At 36.2% G+C, this 19,592-nt stretch overlaps 1 protein-coding gene across 8 annotated transcripts in view; it reads left to right on the top strand.

The window, feature by feature from the left end:
- RUNX1T1 (RUNX1 partner transcriptional co-repressor 1) overlaps nt 1-19,592 on the top strand; it is a 194,690-nt gene that overhangs the window by 127,460 nt on the left and 47,638 nt on the right. For all 8 annotated transcript variants that reach the window (XM_066379100.1, XM_066379104.1, XM_066379106.1 and 5 more), the window contains one exon: nt 15,052-15,302. In XM_066379100.1, coding sequence (XP_066235197.1) covers nt 15,052-15,302 — 251 coding nt within the window. The remainder of the gene's footprint in view (nt 1-15,051; nt 15,303-19,592) is intronic.

Raw genomic sequence — 19,592 nt, 5'->3', positions numbered from 1 at the left:
CAGAGAAGCCTACATAATTTGTTTGTTTGTTTTTTCCTGTTTGGAGCAGTAAAATTTATTCTTCTATCTTTTAAAAATAGCTCTGAGGTGAGTTCCTAAACGATTGCACTGACTTTGTAGGTCTGTGGTAGAATACTGTAGTACTCAAATTAGAAAAAGACAATTTTCACTTAAAAGTCATACTGATTTTTCTAAAATAGTGGGGAAAGTAAATAGAAATTTTTAACTTCTACTTTTTGTTAATACGTAAATTTATTATTTAAAATAGTTGTTTACTTTGCCAATATCTGATGGGAAAAGCTGAAGAACGTGATATGAACCTTTTTTTTGCAGCAGTTTAATGGAGTGATCACTTTCAAAGATAAGAGACTAGAAGTTAAAAGCACTCTTTAAAACTGCTAGCCTTGATGGCTTATAGAGACCTTTACACTTTCATGTGCAGTAAAGAGAAAAAGAGTAGTTAGACAATGCTGTATCTCTTGAAACTACAGTTGCATTCAAATTATTAAGGTTTTTAAAAAATACTTGTATACTTGTTATGTTAATTATTATTGCTTTTTTCACAGCTTTTATTTTGTAACTTTTGTAATAATGTGTCTTTAATGTTGTGTTCTCACATGGTATGCTAATTTTCTGACTCAGAAAATCTTTCTTGCTTAAGATAGAAAACTGAATTATCATTTTTTAATGGGTAGCACTGTCCCCACATACTACACTGCTCACAAAAATTAGGGGATCAGGGGACATGCAGATACTCTAGTACTTTCAGCCTTTTGTATAATAGTGCATTTTCACCAATGAAATAAAAGTTGGTTTTGCATCTCATTTGCATAATCAACATTCTTTGACTTATCATTTGCTTTTCTGATGTTCTTGTTTAATAAAAATATATACAAATGCTTTTTATAGCTTTTTATTCATTTTGAAATATCCCCTAATTGTTGTGAGCAGTATATTTTAAATGGTTGGTGTTAAGTATTCCCTTTAAATATATATCATTATTTTGCCTGACCTGTGGTGGCGCAGGCGATAAAGCCTGGACCTGGAATGCTGAGGTCACCAGTTTGAAACCCTATACTTGTCTGGTCGAGGCACATATGGGAGTTGATGCTTCCTGCTCCTCTCCCTTTTCCCTCTCTCTCTCTCTCTCTCTCTCTCTCCTCTCTTAAATGAATAAATAAATAAATAAATATATATATCATTATTTTAATGTAATTATGTTTTAAATTACAGATTAACACATCTAGATTTTATTATAATGGCCACGTAATTTCTTTCTCCTCCAATAATTAATATTTAAAAAAAGATTTGCTTAAACTTTAGAATTATTTGATATGTCAGCTAGGAGGGATCTTATGGATCCAACAAGCCAGCCCTGTCTCTTATGCTTTAGGAAAAACTAAGGCCCAAAGAATTTGCCTAAAGTCACAAAACTTCTTGGTGGAGAAGCCAGCATATTATATATACATACCCGAAATCTTGCAGTTGCACAAAATGTTTTGATATACAAAGTATAAATAAAGTCAACTAAGAATTGTGTTTTTTCCCTTTACTTTCTCTCATTTATTTCTTCCCTATAATTGTTCAAGTGGGTAAATGCAATAGTATAATATTTTGTTATTTGATTTTATTATTTTATTTTAATTTATTTTAGTGAGAGGAGGGGAGACAGAGAGACTCCCACATGTACCCCAATCGGGATCCACCCAGCAAGCCCAATAGGGGACAATGCTCTGCCTGTCTGGGGCCATTGCTCCATTGCTCAACAGTGGAGCCATTTTTTTAGGACCTGAGACAGAGGCCACAGAGCCCTCCTCATAGCCTGAGGCCAGCTCACTTGAACCAATGAGCCATGGCTGCTGGAGAGGAAGAGAGAAAGAGAGGGAGAGGGAGAAAGAAGGGATGGTCACTTCTCCTGTGTGCCCTGACCGGGAATCGAACCTAGGACATCTACATGCCAGGTGGATGCTCTCCCACTGAGCCAACTGGCTAGGGCAATATTTTATAATTTTATAAGTTATTTTAAATAATAGAGGATCCACAGTCATCCAGGTTTCCTGGCTTGCTGAGTAAATTAGAAAATACTGAAGTTTGGAGAATCAAAAGACAGTCATTTTGAAGCCATGTTCATTGAATGTGGATCAACACACTACACATCAGCTGGAACTACTAGGTTTATTTCTCTTTTTCTGTAAAATGAATGAGGTTTCAATACTTTTGTATTTCTAAAAAGAAAAAGTAAATAGGTACACTTTACAAGGAACTGTAGAATTAATTGTGAATAAGAATTAAGTTTATATTATCTACATCATTTAGTTTTATATAAAAATATAAGTAATTAATATTCATACTTTATTTTTCTTTTGAGAGATGGAGAGAGAGAGGGACAGGAACATTGAGCTGCTCCTGTATGTGCCCTGACTTGGGAATAGATCCAGCAAATCTCTGTGCTCTGGGACAATGCTCCAACTAACAGAACTATTTGGCCAGGGCTTAATTTTTATTGATTTTAGAAAAGTAGACAGAGGAAGGGAGAGAAAGGGAAAAGGAAGCATTTGTTGTTCCACTCAGTCGTGCATTTTTTGTTTGCTTCCCATGTGTGCCCTGATGGGATCAAACCTGCATCCTGTTGTTTTCAGGACGACACTCATAATGAACTGAGCTAACTGGCCAGGGCCGCATTTTGGTTTTGTGTTAGGTATTTTATGTATACTTAACTTTAAAGAAATAATTATCTCTGTAAAAATTTTAAAATTTATTTTCAACTGTGAAGGACTCCAGTGAAATAGCATTAAGTTACTTTACATAATGAGGGAGCATGATTTCTAGAGGACATACTTCAGTCTCAATGTGGACCTTCTAGCCGTATTTCTTGTTGCTTTCATAGGGTCTAGCCCTGCTGAATATTCTTCATGTCTAGTTTCTATTAAGAAGGATGGTTTCTTGCCCTGGCCGGTTGGCTCAGCGGTAGAGCGTCGGCCTGGCATGCAGGAGTCCCGGGTTCAATTCCCAGCCAGGGCACACAGGAGAAGTGCCCATCTGCTTCTCCACCCCTCCCCCTCTCCTTCCTCTCTGTCTCTCTCTTCCCCTCCCACAGCCGAGGTTCCACTGGAGCAAAGATGGCCCGGGTGCTGGGGATGGCTCTGTGGCCTCTGCCTCAGGCACTAGAATGGCTCTGGATGCAACAGAGCGATGCCCCAGAGGGGCAGAACATCGCCCCCTGGTGGGCATCTCGGGTGGATCCCGGTTGGGCGCATGTGGGAGTCTGTCTGACTGCCTCCCCGTCTCCAGCTTCGGAAAAATGAAAAAAAAAAAAAAAAAAAAAAATAAAAAAAAGAAAGATGGTTTCTTTTCTTTTCCCTCATTCCTATCTGCCACAATTCTATTTGCACTTCACAGGCTAACTCAGATAATATCTACTATTTAATAAAGGCTTCCCAATTATAAATGATTACTGTTTACTGAACACTTAAGATGTGCTGGCCCTGTGCTAAATAATGTACATAGTAGCATAAGGCACTTACTTTCTAAAAGTCTTACTGCATAGATTCAGGCAAACTGGGCCATGTTCCTGAGGTCTCATAGCTTGTAAGAAGTACTGATGGGATTCCAATCCTAGATCCTCTGATTTGAATTTCCATGGTCTTATAATTATGTACCATCAGACTCTGCATGCCCCAGCTTAAAAACAAAGTTCTTTAAGTTATTGAATGCTAAATATATATGTGTGAGGCTCTTTGTGTAGGTTCTTTCATACAGCCCTCTTAGTAGCTCTGAGATAATCATTTCCATTTTGTAGATAAAAGCACTGAGGCGTATAGGGGTTAAATCCATATGTCCAACTAATGGGAGTGCCAAAATTTGAACCAACTTCATAGCTCCTACTCATCCAAGTGTACTTTTCGTAGTGATTTTTTTTTTCACTCTAATTTCCCATGCCACTTTTGTACTGTTTGTATGGTACCTGCCAAGTTCAGGTCCTATGTGAAAATATAGAAGTCATATATACAATTAAATTATTTATGTGGTAAAAGATTTCTTGTCAGTACACTTCTATAAAGAATGTAAGTCTGATATTACAATAAATAATAATCTTACAGAGGGTGGTGGGGGATTATCCCTCGTTTATCCTTGTATGCTCACTAAAGCTCAGGATAGTGTGTTCCACAAAGTGGGTATCTAAAGCAAAACAAGCAAACCACCACACATACAAAAATACAACAACTCCACTACTTGAATAAAAAAATCATTAAACTTAATGTCGTCATTTTCAGTATTACACAAACTGGTCTCTCTCGTATGAGTCTTTCTTGCTTAGTCTCTTGCTTTCTACCATTTTAAAACATGTACCCCTGAAATACGCACAACAATGAAAAGAGCCATCAGTAACCAGGAACAAAATGCTATGATTGGTTCACTGACCAAAAACACTTTCAGTAAGGCTTCCCTGAAAATGTACATATGACAAATTAGGATAAGAAAGCACAGTTCCAGAAAGTAGGAGCAGTAGAAGTTGAATATATCAGCATTTGCCAGAAATTATGAAAGGCTGGAGACAGTCAATAACAGGAGTGTAACTGTTGAGCAGATGGCAAGCTCCCGGAGACACATGATGGAAGCATTCCACCTTCTTTTTTTATTTTTTTAAATTATTTTTTATTAAATTTTTAAATGTATTCTGTTAACATGGATTCAAGTGTCCCGTTCAATGTAACACCCTCATCCCCCAACAACGTGCCCCCCATTATACCCCCTTTGTCCCCCTCCCTCTGACTCCCTCCCCACCTTTCCTCTGGAATTTGCTGTCCTGGTATCTGTATCTATATGTTACATATCTATAATTTAATTAATCCGTTCACTGTCTCTGATCCCATCCGCTCCCTCTTCCCTTTGACAGCTGTCCCTCTGCTCCCTGTGACCCCGCCTCTGCCTCTATTCCGTTCCTCAGTTCACCGTGTTGATTAGATTCTACATATAAGTGAGATCATATGATTTTTGTCTTTCCCTGCCTGGCTTATTTCACTTAGCATAATAATCTCCAGGCCCATACATGCTGTCACAAAAGGTAAGATTTCCTTATTTTTCACAGCCATGTAGTATTCCATTGTGTATATCTACCACAACTTTTTAATGCACTTGTCCATTGATGGACACTTGGGCTGTTTCCAGACCTTGGCTATTGTAAACAATGCAACAAACATGGTGGGGGCTGACCTGTGGTGGCACAGTGGATAAAGCGCCAAACTGGAATGCTGAGGTCACTGGGACCAAACCCTGGGCTTGCCTGTCAAGGCACATATAGGAGTTAATACTTCCTGCTCCTCCCCCCTTTCTCTCTCTCTTGGTCTCTCTTTCTTCACCCTTTTTAAAAAATAAATAAATTAATTAAAAAATAAGGATTTGCATTAAAAAAAAAAAACATGGTGGGGGTATATCTTCTCTTGAATTAGTGTTTTGGGATTCTTAGGATATATTCCTAAAGGTGGGATAGCTGGTTCAAAAGGCAGTTCCATTTACAATTTTTTGAGGAAATGCTATAGTGTTTTCTGCAGTGGCTGCACAAGTCTACATTCTCTCCAGCAGGGCAGGAGGGTTCCCTTTTCTCTATACTCCTACCAGCACATTTTGTGTGTTGATTTGTTAATGAGATCCATTCTGACAGGTGTAAGGCTACATATCTCATTGTGGTTTTAATTTGAATTTCTCTGATGATTAGTGAAAAACATTTTTTCATATGCCTATTGGCCATCTGTATTTTCTCTTTATAGAAGTGACTATTCAGTTCCTTTGCCCATTTTTTAATTGGACTGTTTATCTTCCTGGTGTTGAGTTTTCAAAGTTTTTCTAAATTTTGGTTATTAACCCCTTATCAGACATGTTGGCGAATATGTTCTCCCATTGTGTGGGTTGTCCATTTATTTTATTAATGGTGTCTTTTGCTGTGCAAAAGCTTTTTATTTTAATATAGTCTCATTTGTTTATTTTGTCTTTTATTTCACTTACCTGTAGAGATAAATTGACAAAAATATTACTACAAGAGATATCAGAGAGTTTACTGCCTATGTTTTCTTCCAAAACTTTTATGGTTTCATAACTTTCATTGAAATCTTTTATCCATTTTGAGTTTATTTCTGTGACTGGTGTTAGTTGGTGATCTAGTTTCATTTTTATGCATGTACCCGTCCAATTTTCCGAACACCATTTATTAAAGAGACTGTCTTTACTTCATTTTATACTCTTGCCTCCTTTGACAAATATTGACGATAAAGGTTTAGATTTATTTCTGGTTTCTCTGTTCTGTTCCACTGATCTGTATGCCTGTTGTCAGGACAATACCAAGCTGCTTTGATTACAGTAGACTTGTAGTATATCTTGATATCAGGAAGTGTGATACATCTCACTTTGTTCATTTTCAAGATTGCTGAAGCTATTTGGGTTCTTTTCTGGTTTCATATAAATTTTTGGAATATTTGTTCTCGATCTAGGAAGTATACCATTGGTATTTTAATAGGAATTGTATTGAATCTATGGGTTGCTTTGGATAGTATAGACGTTTTAAAGATGTTAATTCTTCCTATCCATTAACACAGGATATGTTTCCACTTCTTTGTATCTTCCTTGATTTCTTTTTTCAATGTCATATATTAAGTCTTTCACCTCCTTGGTTAAATTTATTCCTAAGTATTTATTTAATTACTCATTTATTTATTTATTTATTTTTGCTGCAGTAGTGAAGGGGATTGTTTCTTTAATTACTCTTTCTGACAGTTTATTTTTGGTGTATAAAAACGCTACTGATTTCTGAATATTAATTTTATACCCTGCCACCTTGTCAAATTCATTTATCAGATCTAGTAGTTTTTTTACTGAGATTTTAGGGTTTTCTTTGTACAGTATCATGTCGTCAGGAAATAATGACAGTTTTGCTTCTTCTTTTCCAATTTGTATGCCTTTTATTTCTTCTTGTCTGATTGCTGAGGCTAGGACTTCCAGAACTATGTTGAGTAAGAGTGGTGAAAGGGGTCACCCTTCCTTTTTCCTGATCTTAAGGGAATTGCTTTTGATTTTTGCCCATTGAGTGTGTTGTTGGCTGTTGGTCTGTCATATATGGCCTTTATTATGTTGGGGTTTGTTCCCTGTTATTCCCACTTTGCTGAGAGTTTTGTTTATGAATGGGTACTAAATTTCATCAAATGCTTTTTCTACATCTATTGATACAATCATGTGATCTTTTTATCCTTAATTATCTTTATGTGATGAATTATATTTATTGACTTGCAAATATTGTACCAGCCTTCCTCCCTGAAATAAATTTCACTTGATCATGATGTATGATCTTTTTAATGTATTGCTGGATTGGGTTGCTAATATTTTGTTGAGAATTTTAGCATCTATATTCATCAGGGATATTGGCCTATAGTTACTTTCTTTGTAGTGTTTTTATCTGGTTTTGGAATGAGGATAATGTTTGCCTCATAAAATGAGCTTGGAGGTCTTCCCTGCTCTTGAAGTTTTTGAAATAGTTTGAGAAGGGTAGGTGTTAGTTCTTCTTTGAAGGGGTAAAATTCGTCTATGAATCCATCCAATCCAGGGCTTTTGTTTGCTAGGAGGTTTCTGATAACTATTTCAATTTCATTTGTTGTAATCAGTCTGCTTAGGTTTTCTGATTCTTCCAGATTGAGTTTTGGAAAATTGTATGTTTCTACGAGTTTATCTATTTCTTCTAGGTTGTCTAATTTTTTAACATATACATGTATCTTCATAGTATTTTCTTACAATCATTTGTATTTCTGTTGTGTCAGTTGTTATTTCTCCATTTTCATTTCTTTTTTTTTTTTTTTTTTTTTTTTTTTTTTTTGCATTTTTCTGAAGCTAGAAACCAGGAGAGACAGTCAGACAGACTCCCACATGCGCCCGACCGGGATCCACCTGGCACACCCACCAGGGGGCGATGCTCTGCCCCTCCGGGATGTCGCTCTGCCGCGACCAGAGCCACTCTAGCACCTGGGGCAGAGGCCAAGGAGCCATCTCCAGCGCCCGGGCCATCTTTGCTCCAATGGAGCCTCGGCTGCGGGAGGGGAAGAGAGAGACAGAGAGGAAGGAGAGGGGGAGGGGTGGAGAAGCAAATGGGCGCTTCTCCTGTGTGCCCTGGCTGGGAATCGAACCCGGGACCTCTACACGCCAGGCCGATGCTCTACCACTGAGCCAACTGGCCAGGGCCACTCCATTTTCATTTCTAATTTTACTTATTTCAGTCCTCTCTTTTTCTTGATAAATCTGGTTCAAGGTTTGTCGATCTTGTTTACCTTTTCAAAGAAACAGCTCTTGGTTTCACTGATCTTTTGTATATTTTTTTAGCCTATATGTCATTTATTTCTACTCTAATCTTTTTATTTCCTTTTTTCTACTTCCTCTGGGCTTTATTTGTTGTTCTTTCTCTAGTTCTTTTAGGTAAAGATATAGGTTGTTTATCTGAGCTTTTTCTTGCTTCTTATAATATGCCTGTAAATGCTATGAATTTTCTTCTCAGGACTGCTTTTGCATGTCCCATAGATTTTGGGTGTTGTATGGTTATTTTCATTTGTTTCCAGAATTTTTTTTTCTTTCTGATCTCATTGTTAACACATTCATTATTTAATAACATGCTAATTAGCCTCCAAATGTTTGAATGTTTGAATGTTCAACTTTTGTAGTTGATTTCTAATTTCATGCCATTGTGATCAGAGAAGATGCTTGATATGAGTTCAATCTTCTTAAATTTATTGAGACTTGTTTAGTATTCTAACGTGGTCTATCCTAGAGAATATATATTCTGTTGCTTTGGGGTGAAAGGTCCTGAAGATATCAATTAAATCCAGTTCATCTACTGTGTCATTTAAGGCACTGTTTCTTTTTTAATTTTCTGTCTGGAGGATGTATCCTTTGATGTTAGTGGGGTATTAAAATCCCGTACTATTATAGTATTGCTGTTGATCTCATCCTTTGTGTCCCTCAAAATCTGCTTTATATATTTAAGTGCTCCTATATTCAGTGCATAAATACTTATAAAGGTTATATCCTCCTGTTGGATTATTTCTTTTATCATTATGTAGTGACCTTCTTTATCCCTTACAAGGCTATTTTGTCAGATATAAGTATTGTTACCCCAGCTTTTTTTTTACTTCCATTTTTTTATTCCATGAAATATTTTTTCCATTTCTTCACTTTCAGTATATGTGTATATATTTTTCTGAGGTGGATCTCTTGTAGACAACATATATACGGGACCTGTTTTCTTATCCATGTAGCTACCCTATGTCTTTTGATTGGAGCATTTACTCCATTTACATTTAAGGTGATTATTGATTTGTACTTATTTATTCTCATTTTATTCTTTAAAACTACAAGCCTCTTTCTCCCAATTTCTTTTTCCTTTGCTGTCTTTATAGCAAGCCCTCAATATTTCTTAAAGTACTAGTTTGGTTGTAATGAATCCCTTGAGTCATTCTTTTGTCTGGGAAGCTTTTATTTCTTTGTCAATTTTAAATAGTGTCCATGCTGGATAAAGTCATCCTAGTTGTAGGTTCCTGTTTTACATCACCTTTGAATATTCCTTCTGGCCTGAAATGTTTTGGTTGAGAAGTCAGATGTCATCCTTCTGAGGGCTTCTCTGTTGGTAATTAACTGCTTTTCTGTTACAGCTTTTACTATTCTTTCTTTGTCTCTTAACTTTGGCATTTTAATCTTGATGTGTCTTTATGTAGGCCTCCTTAAATTCATCTTTAATGTGACTTTCTTTGCTTCTTGAACTTGACTTTTTTCTTCATCAATTTAGGGAAATTTTTAGCTATGAATTTCTCAAACAAGTTCTCTATTCCTTGTTCGTTCTCTTCTCCTTCAGGAACCCTTGTGATACGGATGTTGTTTCTCTTCATGTTGTCCCAGAGATCTCTTAGAGTTTCCTCAGTTGTTTTGAGCCTCTTTTCTTTTTGGTGCTCTGCTTCTGTGCTTCCATTTATCTTCTAAATCGTTGATTCGATCCTCTCCTTCATCCAGCCTGCTGTTGATTGCTTCTAGTGCAATCTTCATTTGTGATACTGTGTTTGTCATTTCTGTCTGGTTTTTTTTATGATTTCAATGTCCTTTTTGATGCTTGCTATCTCTTTGTTTTAGTTCTCATAGTGATTATCCATGGTTGCTTTAAGATCCTTGCGCATCCTAAAAGTCATGATTTTAAACTGAGCGTCTAGTAGTTTGTTTCCTTCCATTTCATTTAGTTCTTTTTCTGGGTATTTCTCTTGTTGATTCATTTGAGTCATATTACTTTGCCCATTTTGACTGTGTATTTAGGTAGTTCTGCTCTGACTTTGAAATTTCTTGAGATGTCTTTATGAGAAATATGGGCTCAGTGGTACTGACATCCAGACCACCAAATTTCCTTACTCTAGGAATGCTTCTTGAGGGTGGTATTTCCAAGTTTCAACATGAGTGACTGGATAGAAGGAAGTATAACTGACATAAAATAAGTACCAGAGGAAAATGATGTCAGTTTGGACATGTTCTGTTTGAAATACCCATGTAACTTGGAGAACTGAGTGCCTAGCTAAGGCACTTATTTATTTGCAACAAGACTAAGATTAGAATTTTGAAGTTTCTCCAATGCCATTCCAAGGTTTATTATGCTGTACTACTTCTTTTCTACATAGAACAATCTTTGTAGTGATATTCCGTCACACACTTAAAAGAAACCATTTTATTTTAGGAGAAGAATTTATGCCTGATCCTGTCATATAGGAGATTGATTAGTCCTTTTATCCTATTTATTGTTATTATGTTATTATATACTTGTTCATTCTTCCTCATTTTTTGAATGTTAAACTATTTTATATAAATGTTACTAATGCATAGTAGTCATGACATTAAAATTTGTTTATAAAGAGGCAAATTTTTTGAAAAACTTTTTTAAAAATGATTTTATAAATAGTTTACAGCCTTTGTTTTTGAGGAACTAGGGGGGAAAACAGCCTTAGATGGACTAAAATGTAAATTAGGCTGTTCCAAGTATTTGTTTCAAACATGTCTTGTTTCCTATTAGTCACACTTTACTGGGCAGGAAACTGAGTACTGAACATTAACTTTGGCCAGGTTATCTTTTCACACAGTAGAGTACTCCATGGTCCACTATTTTTAGGAGCATCAGACCCTGACAGAGAAATGATTGGTATCTACATGTTGTGTTGGTTAGATTATGTTCAAGAGAATTTCTCTCAGTAAGGAGATATAGACTATCCTCAGGTTGGTTTAAAAAACAAACAACCAGGCCCTGGCCAATTGGCTCAGTGTCTGGGCATCCCAGGTTCAATCCTTGGTCAGTGGCACACATGAGAAGTGACCATCTGCTTTCCTTCTCCTCCCTCTCTCCCTTCTCTCTCTTTCTTTCCCTCTCACAGCCAGTGGCTCAGTTGGTTTGAGCACCGACCCTGGGTGCTGAGGATAGTTCTGTTGATTAGAGCATTAGCCCCAGATGGGGGTTGCCAGGTGGATCCTGGTTGGGCACATGCAGGAGTCTGTCTATCTCCCCTCCTCTCACTTAAAAAAATGCCTTCTAGAAATCCATGAGACATAACAGACTTCCCACTAGAATTTGAGTTATTACAAGAGTATGCTGATATGGGACAGTTACCAGTATTTGTTAGTTTTGCCTAATACACTTTCAAAGGGCAACAGAGAAGCATGCAAATTTGGAATTTGCCTATGCAAATGAGGTATAGATAGTTATAAGAATTTCTAAGAAGCAGACAGATAAATACTGATTACATTGTTTTAGTTACCTTTCTGAACACACAGTCTTTGAATAGGGTTGACCTTATAGTAGATATGGGTAATTCAAAGAAGTGCCAGTAAGGCCTTTCATAACCTTATTTTTGTGGGCTGTGAATGTTTTAATGTTTTACTATTAAAATACAGCTGCCTCTGTGAGGTGATGGGCTTTATTGTTTCCATAGCTAGCTGAGTAATGGGACCCAGAGTAGGAGAGCGGGAACCTGATAGAAATGATAGGATAGACCAAAGACCTAGCCCTGCTAAGGATATCACTGTCCTTGTTTTGGGTAGGTGGGGAGATCTTTTTTCATAATATTTGGTTGTTGAAGTAAAAGCACTGACCAGATGGCTGATCTCAGAGTAAAAATAAATAGCATTTTGAAAATTATAAGAATTCTTTCAATATTCTTTTTTGCTGTTACCTTTGAATAGGGTCAACAAAACCAGTAAGTTGATTAGTTTCACACACTAGGCCAAAAATGTTTCTATATTTAGAAGTGCAACAGTGGATGTTCTAAGGCAGTGGTCCCCAACCTTTTTGGGCCACGGACCGGTTTAATATCAGAAAATATTTTCACGGACTGGCCTTTAGGGTGGGGCGGATAAATGTATCACGTGACCGAGACAAGCGTCAAGAGTAAGTCTTAAACGGATGTAGCACAGGGAATCTGGTCATTTTTAAAAAATAAAATGTCGTTCAGACTTAAATATAAATAAAATGAAAATAATGTAAGTTATTTATTCTTTCTCTGTGGACCCGTACCAATTGGCCCATGGACCAGTACTGATCCATGGCCTGGGGGTTGGGGACCACTGTTCTAGGGTATTTAGAGGTTATTTTCTATTTTTATACAAAGAATTAATTATAAATGATAAATTTTTGAAAACAAAGCACAGATCTTCTCTGTTCGCTGAAGTGGTTAACACAGACACAGATTAACCAGAGGACTATTAGCCCTATGTGTATCAATCTGCATAACATATATATTTAGATGTAAATATAGGAAAATTGGAATATAGAGTTTCAGATTAGAAAGGACTTCAGAAATTATCTAGTCCAGTGGTTTTCAAACTTGACTTTAGAAGCAGAATTTTTCCTTTAAAATGAAACCTTAGGTGGAACCCAAATTTGTAAAAACAGATAATAAGTGGGTTTCTCTGGCTCTTTAAATCTTGATTGTTTAAAGGAACAGTTCTTCATTGCCTGCAGAATCCCTTAAGTGCCTCAGATGGCACAGTTTGAAAACCACTGACCTAGTCCAACCCTTTCATTTTACAGATGAGCAAACTGAGGTCCAGAGAGGTTAAGTGACTTTCCCAGTGTCACACAGCTAGTCATGGAAGAGCCAGGACTAGATCTCAGGTCTCATGATTCCCAGTCCAGAGCTCTTTTTACTACACCACACTGGCAGTAAGGTAGGTGTTATGTTAGCATTATGTTCATAGTTAATAATAGTTTTCAGTATTTTCCAATTGATTTATGCTGATAATATGCATTGAATGTTGAAGTATATTATTCAGAAAAGTATAAAATGTGGAAATACAGATTAGAATCATAGATATACTCTTAGAAGATAAATCAATATCTAGAATGTTTCACTTTTAAAAATTATTTTAAAGCGATGAGTTTAGCTAATGTCTGAACTATTGTGCACATTTTTGTCTGATATCAATGATGTTTTAATATAGACACACACTTTGATGAGAGCATATTGAGACTTCTGGCAACCACTCCTGCAGGGACAATGCCCTGCTGTCCATAACTTCTGTCTCTAGGTCCTTTATCCTTTTCAGTCTGGTGTGTGTAAATTGTCCCTGAAGACCTACCCTACGGGAATAAAGGATGGCTCATTCTAGAATCCTGTGGTCCCAATGATTTCTGTTGTTAAGTTAATTGCTACTAGTATTATCAGACAAAGACTATCCTTGAAGCCAGGAAAGTAGGAAAAATGTCTTAAGGCTTCTATGCTGCTGTTCCCAAATTAATAATAATAATAATAATAATATAATAAAACATGCAGAAATCTGCAGCTGCTGTTCCCTGGTAGAATTCTTATGGAGAAAGTTTGCAGGGAAAATAGATGTTACTACTGGTCTAACAATAAAATGCTGGTTTTATGGGGAGTGCCAGCTACTTCTTAAAAAATAGTTCAAGAGCTGTGATTCCAGTCAAAATTGGATATGGATTGTTTCTGTTGTACTATATTAAGATAAATCTTAAAAATAGAGATCTAGTCAGACAGAAAATAATTTTAAGCTCCACCTCTTTTTGAAAATATAGGTCTAGTTTTTAGTTATTAGGTCTCATTTATATAATATATTCCTTCTGAAATCCACTTCAGAGTTTTGTACATTATGTGATCAGTACAGTCAGGATATGCAGTCCTGCCCTGAGACCTAATGGCCCCGAAGAGAGGTCATACATGCTCTCTGGAAATGTGTTTTCTCAACTTTAAAACACGGGGGTTCACCTGAGTTCCTTGTTAGTCCCAGCTAGCTCTATATGATTGATAACTTAGTGACCCAAGTTAATTTTAGAGTCCCAGTCATTTCATTGCTTTTTTGTATTAGCTCATGTGATCAACAATTTTCAATAGAACATTCTGTGATGGTGAAAATAGTCTGTATCTGTGTGGTACATTACTGTAGCCACTAGCTCCAGGTAGCAGTTGAGCACCTGAAATGTGTCTGTTGCTACTGAAGAACTGAATTTTCAACTTTATTTAATTTTATTAACTTATATTTAAATTTGAACAGACACATGTGTCTATAGTATTGGACAACACAGCTCTTAGTTCTGATATGAAAGTTAGATGAATGGAATAGGTGTACCTTAAGAATTCATCAAGAGAATGATATTGTTCTAACTTGAATCTTTGTCAAATACAATTGATATTAGAATAATTTGTTAGAAATCAAGTACTGCCTTTTGCATGAAAATGTTATCTACAGAGTGACATCGGATTTCCTTTATTCATGACCTAAACACATGAGCCTTAACTAGGAAGATATTTGCTAAAAGAGGTTTGAGAACTGAACCATTTGAGATTCTGTGATCATTTAGGCCTCAGCATGGGTTTCAGTGAATTCCCATAGGTCTTCTGGGAAGCTGAGTTTACAAAGTTTCTATTCAATAAAAGAATATTCTGTTTATATTACAAGTTCAAATGTGAATGACTGAATTATGCTGGTTTCTGAGTTACAATACGAAACACGATTTGTTTTCTCTCTCCCCCACCCCTGCCACAGAACCAAAGAAAATGGCTTTGACAGAGAGCCTTTGCACTCAGAACATCCAAGCAAGCGACCATGCACTATTAGCCCAGGCCAGCGGTACAGTCCAAATAACGGTTTATCCTACCAGCACAATGGCTTGCCTCACCCCACCCCACCTCCACCTCAGCATTACCGTTTGGATGATATGGCCATTGCCCACCACTACAGGGACTCCTATCGACACCCCAGCCACAGGGACCTCAGGGACAGAAACAGACCTATGGGTAAGACTGAAGGACTTGTTCATTTCTTATAGGTTTGGCTGCTTGAAGACTTGCATCATTACTTCTCACATGAACTTGAGGCTTGAAATTTGTGATAGGGGTAAAAATTCTCTGTTTTTTCTTTGTATTGTCGCTTTTATGAGAAAACTTGGTGAGTGTAATATGTTCTTTAACAGTTATGCTTTCTTTCTCTCAATTTCTTGTATTTTTATGACAGCAGATTAATTTTTTGGAAGAGGGCATCCAAATGAATATGAAGGCTCACTAACTATGAAGTGAAATTTTAGTTAAATCTCTTAATATGAGAAATTTCAGTTGCAATCTACCTGCCACAAATATTTTTAAAAATCACTTTCTTTTTTTATTGTATCTTTTATTTTCTGATATACTTATAGTCCATTTTTATTTTTCTAGTCTCTATGACATTTCGTATTTGAAAACTATGATATAGCATATCTGTGGCTTAGCAGATAATTCTTTGAGGCATGATTTGGTACTTTTTTTTTTAACAAGAAACTGCCAGTGATTAAATTTAGTATTGAAATTTTGTGTCAAAGATTAGAATTCCAGAGATGGAATGAGTTTGGATAAATATGTGTTCCATTTGCCTGTATTCATTCTTTCTTTGCATAAAACTATTGGAAATGAAGCATTTAGGAGACATTGCCTTCTAAAGAACAAGTGAACACCATGAAAAATGAGAGGGAAGATGAACAAGGTAGGTTTTGATACATGATCAGTGGTTGAGGTGAAAGTATCAAAGCACTGTTCCTGGAGCTACTTCAGTTCTTACTTTTTGGTGAGTCAAGCTATTTATAACCTGATTGGGAACAATATCAACCCTCTCTTTTTTCATCTTCTGAGTCCATGCCACCCACCAACAGGACTTCCCTTTGCCTCGTGGCTAGTTGTTCACAAATTTTCCTGAAATGGGTGATTTGTTGGGCAAGGATGCTGGAAACAGTAAGGGATAAAGTCCAAGTGGAAAAATCAGAACTTAGAGCTGAGGGTACGGAACTCTAGGAAGTACAGCCAACCAGTTATTCAATACCTGAATAATATGGACATTGTTCTCTTAGCCACAGGCAGAAGTATAGTATGGTGAGCAGCAGGACACAGATTTCTAATTAGGTTACTAGCAAATAGGAACTATCATGTATGAGGTCTTTTTACTTTTCTACACACAACACTCTAAATGTTTAAAAAGCAGAAAAGGAGAGAGAGGGTAAGGTGAGGGACAATTAAGGCCCACGTTATGAAATAATAAGATAGTAGTTCTGCTTCCCCACACTAGTCATTTCTGCATTCATACAGCGTGTCAGAGAAATAACTAAGCACATAATATGTGCTTTCTTAATAGCTAATCTGTCTATTGTTCTCTTATTTCTGAAGAACTCTCAAAAATTATTTCTCTCAAAATGTTATTTCTCTGGTGTGTTGATATTTTGACCTGAAAATCAATTGTGATATTGACCCCCTTCCAAGAAAAAGTCTTGCCATTTGTTTATCACTTAATGCCCCAAACATACAATTGCTCATTTTCAAGTAGAAGTGGAATCACAACTTCATTGTAAGACCAATGCAAGATATCCCACTTTGTAGGTGCTAGGAAATAGCCTACTTTATAGATAGCAAATACTGTTTTATGAATACTAGTTTTAGTGTGCTATTATCAATGAAGTAATTATGCTTAAGTGCAATGATTATGTTTTCATAGTAAAAATGTAAAATATATATATATTTTTATGAATTATGTATTTTATTTTTATTTATTTATTTATTTATTTTGTATTTTTCTGAAGCTAGAAATGGGGAGAGACAGTCAGACTCCCGCATGCGCCCGACTGGGATCCACCCGGCACGCCCACCACGGGGTGACGCTCTGCCCACCAGGGGGCGATGCTCTGCCCCTCCGGGGCGTCACTCTGTTGCGACCAGAGCCACTCTAGCACCTGGGGCAGAGGCCAAGGAGCCATCCCCAGCGCCGGTGCCATCTTTGCTCCAATGGAGCCTCGGCTGCAGGAGGGGAAGAAAGAGACAGAGAGGAAGGAGAGGGGGAGCGGTGGAGAAGCAGATGGGCGCTTCTCCTGTGTGCCCTGGCTGGGAATCAAAGCCGGGACTTCTGCATGCCAGGCCAACGCTCTACCACTGAGCCAACCGGCCAGGGCCTGAATTATGTCTGTTAGTTTTATGTGATTTTTTTCAGATCATATTCCTTACCTTTTAATTATATTAGTTTATATAATTAATAGTACTATTTTCTATAAATATGTGCAACTATTTAATCATCCCTAAAGTCTGGCAGAGTTTAATGTGTGTTACTATGAAATAAAACCTTGATGTACAAGAAATAAGTTATGTTGTTACACCAGGATACCATTTTGAAAATCTAAAAATCATCATAAAGATATACTTAGTCTGGTATGATTTGTGAATGCCTATCGTATGTTGAGTCATATACTCACTAGAATGTTTGAATAAAATAACTTTACAAGCAGCATTAGTTTACAAATACACTTCGAGTTTTAGCCTAGTTAGATAAAATTTTTTAAAGCATAAGAACCCATTAAAACTCAACATTAGTATTAAATTTCCCACCAGTGAAAATGGACTCTTTGATGCTTATGAGAAACTTTCTTCTAGTACATATCCCTGATATTATAAATATAAATAAAAATTGTGTGATAATGAATATTTAAGTATCTGAAGTAGAGAAGTTAATAAAGTTTTGAGTTGTTTTATTTTTTTTTCTTTTTAATGATTTGATTCTGCCAGATGTTCTTCAGAGTTCAAAAAGCAGCAAAGGAGTCCTATATTTTCACCAAGTAGTTGGGCTCAAACATGTTTCTAATGTACTTGTTATTTTATTTTTAATGACATGAAGCCTAATACTGTTCCACTAATGTTGGAATCCTATCAGCACAGACATCCTGTTTCTCATTAATATTATTCCTGTGGTTGAGCTTGCATCATTATTGATTTAGTCAGCTGGATTTTGAATCTTTCTCTGAAATTCTTGGTCCTTAAAGGCCTCCATCATGAAAATCAGTGCTACATTTATACCTTCATCACTCACCAGTTGTCTTTGATGCCTCATTTCAGTGGTAGTGCTTTTTCTTTAAAGCACAGGCAAGAAATAAGTCAACAAAAAATTACACATTTACAAATATTTCAACGTGAAATAGTCACAATAACTAAATAACTACTTCTCCCCAATTTCTTCTTATGCAAATTAAAACATGTTTGCAATTCTACATTTTTACCAATAGATGGCATTGACAATTTTAACTTAAAATGTATCTCAGAATATGTTGTCATTGGACAGGAATGATGCAAAGTGTTTTATATTTAGCTTTTTATGTAATCTGAGAAAAAGTTGCCATTTATTTGTTCATTTTTCATGGTTGATATTTGTTCATATTTAATGTTGGCTGAAAACAGGCATGTAACTCATCATCTTTATTTTTCAATTCAGCTAAAAGAAGATATTTGTAGCCACTCAGATTTCACAAAAGTGTAATGCTGTGATGCAGTATCTCACAAGTCTATTGTCATTTAACTCTTATATAATACTCTCAGAGAAAAACCCTAGGTGTCAGGAAGCTCAAACCATGCCAGTCTTAGTTTGCTATTCAGAGTATCTAAATAAAAAAGAATAGCTTTAATTGTTTAAAATGGAAATTGCCATAGCCAATTGCCTTTCTTTACAGTAGAACTTAAGGTGTTATATGCATAATGACTTTGTAAGAAGAGCAACCTGTTTCCAGGTATCTCAGAGCCTTCCACCTCATCCCTTTTTTTTTAAATAGTTTACTGAATTTTTATTATATAATGCAAATAAAAGGTTTTGTTAATGTAATCTAGTGTAAAAGTTTCAAGTTTTGGGGGTTTTAACAAGTTGTTTTGGCATTTATTTAATAAATTTTAAATTTAAGTATAGTTGGTATTCAATCTTATATTGGTTATATTAGATTCAGCTGTACAATATAGTGACTTCCATTTTTATACCTTCCAATGTGATCATCCTAATAATTCTTGTAATCATCTGTCACTGTACAAACTATTCACACTATTATTGACTATATTTCTCTTTAGCTTTTCACCAGTCCCCTACCCACTTTCCCTTTGGTCTCTGTTGCTATGAGTATTTTTTAAATTTTGTTTTGTTTGATTTTAGATTCCACATATAAGTGAAACCTTATGGTATATATCTTTCTCTGTCTGGCTTATTTTACTTAATATAATACCCTCTAGGTCCATCCATGTTGTTGCAAATGGCAAGATTTCATT

The sequence above is a fragment of the Saccopteryx leptura genome, chromosome 3 (genome assembly GCF_036850995.1).
Source record: "Saccopteryx leptura isolate mSacLep1 chromosome 3, mSacLep1_pri_phased_curated, whole genome shotgun sequence".
NCBI classification, from domain to species: Eukaryota; Metazoa; Chordata; class Mammalia; order Chiroptera; family Emballonuridae; genus Saccopteryx; species Saccopteryx leptura.
The sequence above is the reverse complement of the archived record's forward strand: the minus strand, read 5'-3'. Positions and strand labels throughout refer to the sequence as shown.